Here is an 11,939-nt window from a genome sequence, read left to right as displayed (position 1 = left end):
GGCGCTACACAGCCTTAAACTTTGTCTTCCTACTATACTTATCTAAATCGCAATAATTTATTTCCATCCAATACAAAGAATAATAAACTATAAGAAAAAATCATGCTGTCCCCGGCTATATAAAATACAATACCTATAAAAATATTCAACAACGACGTCAGAACGAAGAATAGCTATATTCCATCTAAGCTAACTATTCACCGACTTTAACAGAACAAAGTGTGAAGACGCCCATAGCCCCCATAGGCTACGGTGTCCGCACGCTTGTTTGCCACCGTCGTGGTATAAGAAAACAGTATATACGTTATTTTTTACTTTGATGCGATGTTGTGGAAGCGTAATCTAATAATAAACGTCATATTTTAATAGTTCAATGTAAGTTCAATACTTTGTCATTTGTGGGCACAGATAAAGTAGACAAGCAAGAATGTTAAAATGCCAGTAGACAGTGCGTACATACTAATGCTATATTTCGACTCAACGCTCAGCGGTTCCATGGTGTAATGGTTAGCACTCTGGACTCTGAATCCAGCGATCCGAGTTCAAATCTCGGTGGAACCTGTCTTTTTGTTTTTTTTTTATAATTTTATTCTAAACCTGCATTATATGTTATTATCTGGTTATTATTTCAATCCTTAGGGACTTTTTGTTATTCTTTACTATATGTTCCGTATAAAGTGTGTTTTTATGTATTTTTTGTATATAAGTTGTTTTTTATTTTTCAACATTATCGAAACTTATTCTGCGGTCTGTGAGGATATATTATAGTTTCTACCAGGGACAAGTAAATATAACACATACATACACGATGATAGATAATGCCCATAATACCAACTACATGGCATTACCTATATGGAGTGATATGGATGAAATTCATCATTTTTGCAGGTCGCGCTATCTTATACTACGAATATGTTAGCATAATGGTTGTTATCTTACTGCAATATTATCTTTGATGATTAATATTTGATGGCGCCATCTAGTGTTAATATTTTTTTTTACCTTCTCTAAGATTTCACTAGACGGCGCCCTTAATTAAGAATATTATAATAAATTTAAACAAGTATTTAATGCTTTTGTTTTTGTGCCTATGACAGCTGCCAGACATATCGAATTTTACGTTTAGAAGTCAATAAAATAGCAAAGAGGTGTATAATTAACATGCTTTTATTAGGTCGACCTGTATGTAACTAACTATGTAATAGAATCTAAGGTAACTAATTTAACCATCTTCCAAGGACCGTAGCGTCATGAAAATTTGCGGCTGTATGTAGTTCTGATGACAATACAATAAAATGGTACTATCGAACTGATCTGATGATGGAGCCGGAAAGATATGAACTGGAACTTCATGATGGAACGTCGTATCATAGCTGTGTTTGGATTTGTTAGAAAAGTCTTGTAATGAACTTTGACCACGATTAGTTTTCCAGGTCTGATGATGAAGCCGGAGGGTAGGCACTGGCATTCCATGATGGAATATAGTATCCGTCGTGTTTGCACTTGTGAGAAAGGTCACGTAATGGACTTTGAACACGACCAGGTTTCAAGGTTATAACAAACCTATTATATATTGACTTTAAACGTGCATTTATGAAAGCGTGTTTTTTAAACTATTAATTTATTTTTTAAATAGTTTTAATAATAAATTAATAATTTAAAAAACAAGCTTTTATAAATGCACGTTTAAAGTCAATATATAATTTTATAACACTAAGTTAATAGCTTTTGATATTTTTTGTGTGCTAATAAACTGTACGAATACATTTTTCTAGGCATCACGATCACGAGAGTGGCGATCAGTTATCAGGCATATTCGGTAAGTATCGTATTCATATTATGAACAAGTAGAACAATTTTTTTTGACGCACAAATTCTTTTTCCTAATCAGAATACGATCCCAATATTTTTGTTACACTGTATTTACCAGTCTCTGCAATTAACATAATTCTTGAGTAGATGGCGCTGCCATGGCCATTTTAAATTTATTACAAATATTTATTTACTTACTTCTATTATGTAGTTCCCTTAGTTCTTAAGTAAATAAATACTGTATACCTATATCTTATTATAAAATAAATACTATTTTATTATACGTCAAAAATTGGTTGCTAAGCAATTAATAGTGCTTACCACAACAAAACGACATTGTCAGTTGTTTGTGGTTTACCAACAATAATAAGCACTTGCTTTATAATTAGTAATTATATATATTAGGTATTTTTAGATACACTAGATACTTCTGTGCCTACAATTCGAGTACAAGAATAAAATGCACCTAAACAAAATAAAAATTCTACTTATAGGACCATCCGGCGTAAGTCTAATATTGAACTGTTGGTGAAAGTCGTGAAGTATTTAGACTATATAGATGATCCCATGTTATTACTGTAATCGTTAGGGGTACCTTATAACGTTTTTTTGCTTTGCAGAGTGGCAAGACTTCAATAGCTAATTTCATATCCGAATCAATGAATATTGAAGAAGCAGGTCCACCAAAGCCAACTCAAGGTGTTCGTATTGTGGAGTTTGAACTGTCAAACATTAATGTCAATGACAAGGTTTATAACAATGACATAGAATTGTGGGACTGCAGTGGAGATCACAGGTAACTTAATAAAGTAGAGTTAGAAATATTAGTATTTTTTATTGAATCGAATGGCATAACAAAATCTCGTTTAAGTCGAAAATATATTAGGTATGTCACAATTTCACAAATTTATATCCAAGGTTCTTAGCCATCTTAGCTGCGTCAGAAGTGAGAACAGGAGGCCTACCGCGAAAACCGAAATTCGCAAATTGCAGGGATCTTTCTCTTAATTAATACTCTTACTAAGGCGTAATTAGAGTGACAAAGAAAAATGCCCGCAATTGACGAACTTCGATTTTCGCGGTTATAGCCCTGTCGTCGGTGGGAAAGTAACATTAGTGACTAAACTAAAACAATACCTATAATTTTCATATAGATATTAGCAACCTTAGGTTGAAATATAATAGTTAAAATATTAAATTTAATTTACTTTGAATTTGAAATGTAAGGTTTTAAAAGGTTTTTAATTCAATTAGGTAACGAAATTTACCAAAATAAATTGTAAGTAGGTACTTATGTATTAATTTAGAATACAGACATCCATAGGGTAATGACATGTTTAGTTCATACTTTCGCGTGTTTTTGACTTTAGATTTGAATCATGCTGGCCGGCACTTCGTGTGGGGGTACAAGGAGTCATACTGATATGTTCGCCCAGTACTGCAAACGCTGCTACCAGAGAAATGGAACTTCTGTACAACTACTTCGTTTCGCAGCCTAAGCTCACCACAAAACAATGCGTCCTGTTTTATAATTGTACAGATGAACAAGATGACTTGGAATCTTTAAACCTTTGTAAGTTTTTTTTTATTTTTTTATTAACCTTTTAACCGCTTAGAATTTTTCATCGAGCGTGTTCGTAAAAGGCTAATAAAAAATACATATAAGTTATTACGCTCGATGAAAAATTCTTCATAAGGTGCGTCTTACTCGTGTTGAATTTTTTGTTAAAAGGGTATCGTCCATCCAATGGCGCCCTCATTAGGGGGAAATTAAATATTTAAGAACTTAAATAAGCGTAAAAATTTGCTCCGTAAATAGGTCAATGTTTATTGACACCTAGATTTTTTATAATTGAATGCATGAACCTATAGAGTAAGTCCTTCATAGGTTTAGCCCTATAAGTATTTGGATTTACCCTATGCAAGTTATCAATGAATCTAAAAAAAGGTAAGACAATGTTTGGGTGTGGCTAATTATTCGTCATTCTTTTGCAGCTCCCACTTTCTCGAAGGTATCACAAGTCGCAATAAACCTGAAGACTGGAGGTAATCGTTTAAAAATAGATTTTTCAAACTTTGTCGTCTCGATTTTACAATCAATAAACAGATCTAATTAGACTTGTAGTTTTCAGTTCTTAATATTACTTACCCGAATCCAGTTATGCAGTATCTCTCTGTATAACGTCTATACGTTATATATTTTATACTATGTTTCATACCTGATGATGTGTGAAGACAACGCCTTAGCATTGCATACAATTTATACTGTAGAGCTTCAAACACACCACTGTAGCATAAGTCCACTGAAAATCATCCATTCATGTCATTTAAATGCTCAAATAGCATATCTGCAAAAAAAATCTTGCGACGTATTTATAACAAAACGAATTACCTATTTTTATTTTGATGTAGAAATACTGCATTTTCATGTTTCATGCCCATAATTATAATTATTTAATTGTAATAAATATAATTTTTGAGACCCTCATTGTGTAACCAAACAATCTGATAAGTGTTACATAACGGAATACAAGATTAAAGTTTGTTTTAAGAAAAACGCAATATTTCAGCATTATGAATAAAAATAGGTTCCTCAGTTGTTAAAGTGCCGTAATCCAGTTACAATTTGTAACAATATTCAAGTATTAGGCCATCAAACACTAGCGTCTCCAGAGTGTCGGCGTCTAGTCAACTCTACGCGACGGTCTCGACGCAACGTTGGCGTAACTGCGCAGCGACGCCATTTCCCATAGCGCTGACTAGACGCCGACGCTCAAAAGACGCTAGTGTGGGGTGGGCCTTAAGGTGACAAAAGGAATACTCTCTCAAATATAAACAATTTATTTTGAGTAGGCTCCTTCTTTCCCATCACTACACTTAATTTACAAAATACGGAAAATTCTACCTTTAGAGTAAAGTTGTATAGTTTAGGTTTATGTAAAACATTTAATTATTGCTTTTTGTTTGTCATACTTTTGAAAATCTTCCTTTGACCAAACTACAGAAATGGTAAAATTAGTGGTGATATTAGAAACAACACTGAATTACAAATTAAATATAAAATCTAAGATGGTTTTAACAGAATCGTAACAAATAAGCACGTTGAACCATTCATAATAAAGAATACAGACTTGACTTCATGGAATTATTCACTCGGAACAGAAACAAAACAATTCAAACCCTAAAAATTCTACCACTCAGTCTTAAACAATTTGGCTCTTAAGCAACGAGTACTTGCTACATAAGAAACCCTAATTAAATGATTATTCAGACATAATTACATTAATGATATTACTGTTCTCTAGAATCTGCCTTACTACATACATGTATTCAAATATTTACAATTCCTACAAAAACCTTTAAGGTCGAAGGACTCTTGCGATCATAAAAATATAAAAATAAACTGTACAATTAGTCTGTCACTATATTCACCGTAATCACAATTTAAGATTTTGCGGAAGGGTGGGTTACTTATAAGTAAAAATAATTTAATTGCCATAGTAACGTTACTGTTAATGACTTGTTATTATACTTAATGTTTCCAACTACCCCTATCGTTGTAATTCTTACGATCTCTATGTCCTCGTCCCGAACCGCCGCGATTCCATCGATCATTACCACGTCCTCTGTGCCCTCCTCTATTTGGGAACCTCTGGTAATTTTGTTCCCCGTCGTAGTTGTAATCATTACCAGGTCCCGGTCCATTGAACCCCATGTTTCCAAAGTTATTGTTAAAATGATGTGGAATATTTGGAGCTATACCTAAAAGACCAGGCGCAGGGCCAGGGCCCCCACGCGGGTCTGAAAAAGGCTGATTGAAATTTTGCAAGTGACCAACATTCATATTATTCATACTTCCGGCCATATTCATCGGCGGAAGATTCATTAAATTCATACTAGGATCTGTGGCACTGCCCGGTATATTAGTGTTCATGCCAAATGGATTTGAATTCTGATAATTTAATGGTGTCTTGAGTAGAGCTTCTTTAGGTTTGGGTAAATACGAATACTCGCCATTTTCACCTAAAGTGATACCCAAATTAGTGAAGATATTACATAACATACTATTGCTTTGTACTATACTAAGATCAAATGTTTTACCACTTGTTTTGTCTTGCTGGAATTGTTTCACCATTTGCGTAACAGGAGCTAAATGTTGATTGACAAATATTTTTTGAGTCGAACTCAAATCTTTATACCAATTAGAATTTTGTAATATCGTTTGCATGTCAAGAGTATTAGGTTTTTGCTCTAGGGAAGCGCTGTCGCTAATTTCTTTAGGTTTTCTTCGAGGATCAACCCTTGGACCTGTTGCGACCGGTGCAGCTTTAACAGATTTTTCACTATCACTGTTAGATTCGTCCAAAGATAATCTAAACACTTTCCTTAACCTAGGATCTAATAATGCTTGCGACTTGGCAGTACTGTTTCTAATATCTGTGTAATCTGGCCTGGGAATGTCTATAGGCACTAGTTTATACGTTATATGCGGATGACTATTGATTGAGCCATCTATTTCGGACGCAGGAGTATAATTGGGTATTGCTTTAAAGGGTAATCCTAAGCGAAAGTCTATGTCTCCGCTAGTTCCCTGTCGTAAATCCGTATCTCCGAAAGCAGGAAGATTAAAGTCAGTCTGTCTCAAATCAACATCTGACCTACGCCGTCCATCAGTAGGCTCACCATCTACACATTCATAAATTGACACTCGTGGTATTTTTTTCGCTGGTTTTACGACATCATTTGGTTTATCCGGAGAGCGCCGAGATCTAGGGTCTCTAGACTTTGGAGAACTAATGGCTTCTATATTAGGTTCAACTTTATGTTCTTGTATTTTATTTTCTTGTAAGTTATTCCGCATAGTGTTCAGTAATTTAGTTACGTCTTCACTTATATCAATTTTAGAAAGGTCTCCGATTTTACTTAAAACAGCTGACGGTTCTATAACGCGTGGTGCTGGTGCCTGTGGTGAAAGTGATGTCTGAGGTGACGATGCCGGAGACTTCTTTTTAGGACCTTTTTCCTCGTCGCTAGAGTACCACTTCTCATCTATTAATAAATTATTATCCTCGTCGTCCGTAGTTGATCGGCGATGTCTTTTTTCAGGGTACTTAAATATTGGTTCTGGCTGAAGAAATCTTATGTCTACATCGCACTCTTTTGAAATGGAACTTTCTTCATAATGAGTATTTCTTGAACTGTCATCAGTAAAAGGAAGTACCCTATGATCTACATCCTTAGATTCGTTCGCGATCACAGACTTGTCGTTATCATAAGTTTCGTTTGAAACGTCGACGTTTTCTTTGTCCTTAAATTTTAAGGCATCTTTAGTGTACTGGTCTATATCAATCATATCTTTATTTGGTTTTAAATCAGTTTTTATTTCCATTTTATTAGTTAAACTGTCTTCATTTATCGGCATCGGAACAGATGGTTGAAACCTCATGTCTACGTCTTTCCCAGGTAAATCTGGTACAAGTAAATTATTATGCGGTGGAGCGACAGGCGGGACTCTCAGGTCTAAGTCCTTATTACTTGACACAGCCCCCATAAATGATGAGGATTGTTGTTCTGTATTTGCATTTATGAGCCCTAGTTTTTGAATACTCATTGTGTTTAACTGTATTTCTGTTATTTGCTTAAGTGAAATTCCAATACTGTTTAAATGCATAACAGTTAGTTGCCCTAATTGGTCTAAAGTTTCGACACCCATTTTAGTCAGGTCAGATATTTGTCTAGGTGTTAAAACTCCGGTCAAATTTTTAATACTGAGGACATTTGTACCCGCATTTGCATTACTGTTAGGTGAAACATTATTAAAATTTTGGTTTAACTTATCGTTTTGCCACCTAGATTGGCGCACCTTAGGCGAAATTTTACTTTGGTTGTATTGGGACGAGTCAGTCGTATTTTGCATGTTTGGTATATTAATTTCGAAGAGAGATGGAATATTTTTTTCTTGACCGTCATTATTTTCTGAAAACTGTTGTATAAGTTTTGCCTGAGTTTGCTGCATCATTTTAAGAGCACCTTCTCTATTAAGTCTGGGGAAATCGCCCAGAATTTCTTTAGGTGCAGATTCAATATGTTTCAAAAGAATATTTTTCAAATTTTCGTTTAATGGTTTTCCGTGTGCAAATTTACAATCATCTTTATAAATACATGGAAGACCGGTATGGTAATATTTGCAGGGAAAATCAGCATGCATGTAAAGACACTTGTCTCTTTTGGCGCAACAATCCATAAGATAAAATTTGCATAACTCCATTTTACGAGGCGGTAGTGCGTCATGTGAAAATATACAGTCGTCACCCTTGTGACATTTACCTTGCATAAAGTATACACAGACACCGTCAGGGTCTTGCATGGGATGTGCACCTCTTCTTCTATCATTTTTATTATTCTTATTTCGATCTCTCTGAAGCGGCCTCCTTCTCTGCTGGGGATGTTGAAGATTCCTTTCTTCGTGGCTACTATCAGAAGCATAAGAATCTCTATCGTCATCACCATATGCACCCATATCAGATTCTCTATTAACCGGAGAAGCTCCTCTGACACACATCATTTCACTTTCGTCCATTTCATCAGAATATGCTTGTTTTTTACGTTTTTTATTAGGTCCGTCTATGCCATCGTATTTTTTTCTTTTCTTGCGTTTTTTTCTATCCTCTCCTTCCTCAAAGGGCATTTCTTCTTCATCATCATTTTTATTCATAGCTTTTCTAATAGCTTTCTCAACATCGCCCGCAAAATCTTCTTCGTTTGTAACAGGGTATTTACGATTTTTCTTGTTTTTATCTTTAAATTTTTGTTCACCTTTGCGAGATTTCTTTTTTTCTTACCTTGTTTTGGGTAATACGAGTCTTGTGGTTCAAATTTTTCTTCCAATTGTTTGTTATTATCGAATGGGGTAGGTAAGTCTTCTTTTTTCTCTTCATTTGTAGCCTCGTGAACATCATCGGCGTCGCTCTCAATCTCCCCATCTTCCAAGTCATCTATATTCGCTGCACTGTCAGCCATTGTAATGATGTCCCTGAAATTGAGAATAAACAATTATGAAAAACGAGGATTGCATTTTCGTGGGGATTTCTATATTTTTTCTCAATTTCTCGAGGTTCCGCGCACTGATAAAAAGACTAAGACCCGGATACTAAAAACCCTTCAATAACTATGGCTCAGTGTTCTATTACTGATTTTACCAGTGTGATTAAAAATATATAAGGGGTCATCCATTAATTACATCACACGAATTTCTAGGTTTTTTTACCCCACCACCTCTCCTTGTCACACTTGGTTACATTTGGCAAACCCCTCCCCCCCCCCTGGTGTGACATCACATTCTTGGCCATTTTCTTTCAACAAAATCGGCGAAGAGAATTAGGTACTATTGATATTTTATCATAATATTTTTGCAAAAAGAAATATTGGTAGGTAATTATAACACAAAATCGATTAGAAAAGAAAATTAATCGCATAAAACGATTATCGTTCCAAAAACTCGTTATTTAACTGTACTGTACAGCGAATAAAAAAATTAAATAAATACTGAAGTTAAAGTGACGTCACAAAGGTTGTGCCTCCCCCCCGCCCCCGTCACCATGTCAACATGTCACATTTTCTTGAACCCCTCCCTCCCCCTACACGTTTGGTGTAATTAATGGATGACCCCTAATGGTAGATAAATTAAATAGACCGCATACAGTAGAGTAAAAATAACTAAAACTATCAATCAATTTACTTCGTTCCATCACTATATCAATATCATAACACCTTTAAAAAAAATCCTTTCATAAAATAGGTTTGGGTCAAGGTCACTGAATATACTAGGTAATTCTCAGGAGTTAAACATCTTTAACTGGCAGAAAAGTAACTTATTCCATTGTGTAAAGATGTTGATACGTAATTAATATGGGTACAATTCGTTGCGTTACACAGTGGAACCCATTAAGTTGTTAACTAATTAGGGCCAAAGTTGAGCAAAAAAATAAAAATGCTCTTTATAGCACCTACCTATTACTTAATAGAATTATAAAACCAATAATTTGGAATGAATTGCGAATTATTTACTGTAGAAACTGTGTTGAGAATCTAATTAAATACTTATTTCGAAAAATTGATTAAAGCCTAAGTTATATTTCAAGACTTCGAAAAGGTTTTACCGTAGGTATCTATATTTTTAGGTTTAAATTACGAGCATATTTGCAAGAACTTAATTGACCTTCGTTACGTGTGTAACATGATAAGTCTTAGTAAATAGGTACATAATGTCTCCAAAAGTTGGATATGTAGGCTAATGAAAAATTACATTTATATTTTTTTGGGCAAATCCTAACAGGTGGCCAGTTATTTGAGGCATATAAATTTGATCATGTAAATGATTGTTAATGCTTTCTAATCAAACTTATCAAAACTAGTAAGCTTTTTATCATTTTACTGATTAACGATTAAATGATAATTCATAGCACAAATTTAAATAATTTCAACCCTATGCAATAAGTCATTGGGTATTTCATGATTTTCATGCCTCTCTTCAACCGAACAACCTATATAATAAATACGCTATATTGTTGTTTTATAAATTGAATTAATGTAAATTAGAATAAATATTAAGCGAGTCCACGATGGACACTTTAGGAAAAGAGAACACAACACGTCATTGATTATGATTGCAAAAATTGGCAGCAAGCAGCATGAGCAGCCATATTTGTTCTTATAACCCGACCAAATTAAAGTGGTAATGCATGAGAGTAGCGCGTGGGAATATTGATTTTTTATGAGAAATACGTCACTGGAACTAAGATAAAATTATATAAATGCCATATACATAAAAATAGTTACAGATAAAGTAATAATAGTTTCCTGGCGTTACACAAGCATTCACTAAAGCAATGGTATTATCATCTAGGTATATGTACTCCTATTTTGTGTTTAAGATAATTAAACATTAATACGGAAACAACATTCGAAAACAATATTTTGAACCCTTTGGTATATCTATGTACAGAAATAACTTTCCGTCGTCTTAAATACTATACCTAATATTCGCCGAGACAATAAGCATTGGAAATTTATCTCCAAAATTCACAAATTAGAAGTTGCGTAGTAAGAAATAACATTGAATGGCAGAAGTCAGTACTGTAACTGTTCATAGCCACTACTTTCAAGTAAATTAGTAGATAGAGCTGGGTGCGGAAAGCAGTGGGCGGCCGTTCACATTTCACAATGTCTTACTATGCGCCGCGCTCTCACGACGGAGTGAATGACGCCAGCCTTCTAGAACGGCATATCTATGTGTTGTATCCTTATTCGAGGTCACAAAGCGTATAACGCTCACTCACACTTAGCCACAAGACATTCTACTGGCGTATAGCATTCTACGTACTGAGACTCAGATATACCCAGTACTTAGGCTACCATCATAATATGGCCGTATAATACCTACTACCTAATATGAAAATAACCATTTTTTTGGTAAAAACGGTAATTTCGAATCTAGGGATTTATAATTTAGGTTGCATTATATCGCCGCCTTTTAGTACAATGGGAAAATTACAGTAAATCTTGAAAAAATAACTAAAATGCAAACAAAAACCGACACCACTCAAGCTTTGAATTATGATGAATCAGAACAAATGCATTTAAGCACTTGAGATGTTCATTTATATAACATAATATATATTTCATGCACTTAAAATTTAAAATGGAGTCTTACATTATACTATACAAACCTACCATGAAAAGGTATCGCTGTAATTATGCCATTAGTTATTGCGACCTTTGTCCGCCATTTTGGCAGATGGCTGGTGACAATATACAATTGATGATAATGCGCATTAGACGGGAATTGTATTTTTAAGATTTATCACTGTAGTTACATTTATACTTATTGGTGTGTAAAATGAATGTTGCACGTGTATTTGGCAAAATCTTAGCTGCAAAAGCACTATGTATCTTTATAGGGGACACGCATTCATTATGGCCTAAGAAGTAAAATAATATTAGTAAGTGTTACCAATCTTACATTAATGAACGATTCACTATGTGCAACTACTATACGCCATGTAAAATGGAATTATTTCATAGCATTGCTGCATTAAGACGTAACAATCGGGTACGCAATAATGATT

General features: G+C 34.5%; 2 protein-coding genes and 1 non-coding gene across 3 annotated transcripts; 2 read left to right on the top strand and 1 right to left on the bottom strand.

Moving 5' to 3' along the window:
- Positions 1 to 489: 489 nt before the first annotated feature.
- Positions 490 to 561, top strand: Trnaq-cug (transfer RNA glutamine (anticodon CUG)). Its single transcript has one exon. It is a non-coding gene; the product is annotated as a tRNA-Gln (tRNA).
- Positions 562 to 2,116: 1,555 nt separating this feature from the next.
- LOC133524274 (intraflagellar transport protein 22 homolog) lies at positions 2,117 to 3,930 on the top strand. Its single transcript, XM_061860182.1, has 4 exons — positions 2,117 to 2,317; positions 2,433 to 2,608; positions 3,183 to 3,385; positions 3,808 to 3,930. The coding sequence occupies exons 1-4, from the start codon at positions 2,273 to 2,275 to the stop codon at positions 3,927 to 3,929; spliced, it is 546 nt and encodes a 181-aa protein (XP_061716166.1). The 5' UTR covers positions 2,117 to 2,272; the 3' UTR covers position 3,930.
- A 707-nt stretch (positions 3,931 to 4,637) lies between these two features.
- On the bottom strand, positions 4,638 to 11,168 carry LOC133524264 (protein suppressor of sable). Its single transcript, XM_061860163.1, is given in 3 exon segments — positions 4,638 to 8,643; positions 8,646 to 8,845; positions 10,848 to 11,168. Coding segments are annotated over 3 exon segments (3,525 nt in total). The 5' UTR covers positions 10,874 to 11,168; the 3' UTR covers positions 4,638 to 5,344.
- Positions 11,169 to 11,939: the final 771 nt, after the last annotated feature.

The sequence above is a fragment of the Cydia pomonella genome, chromosome 13, assembly GCF_033807575.1.
Source record: "Cydia pomonella isolate Wapato2018A chromosome 13, ilCydPomo1, whole genome shotgun sequence".
In the NCBI taxonomy this organism is placed as follows: domain Eukaryota; kingdom Metazoa; phylum Arthropoda; class Insecta; order Lepidoptera; family Tortricidae; genus Cydia; species Cydia pomonella.
Note: the sequence above shows the minus strand (reverse complement) of the source record. Positions and strands in the feature narration are given on the sequence as shown.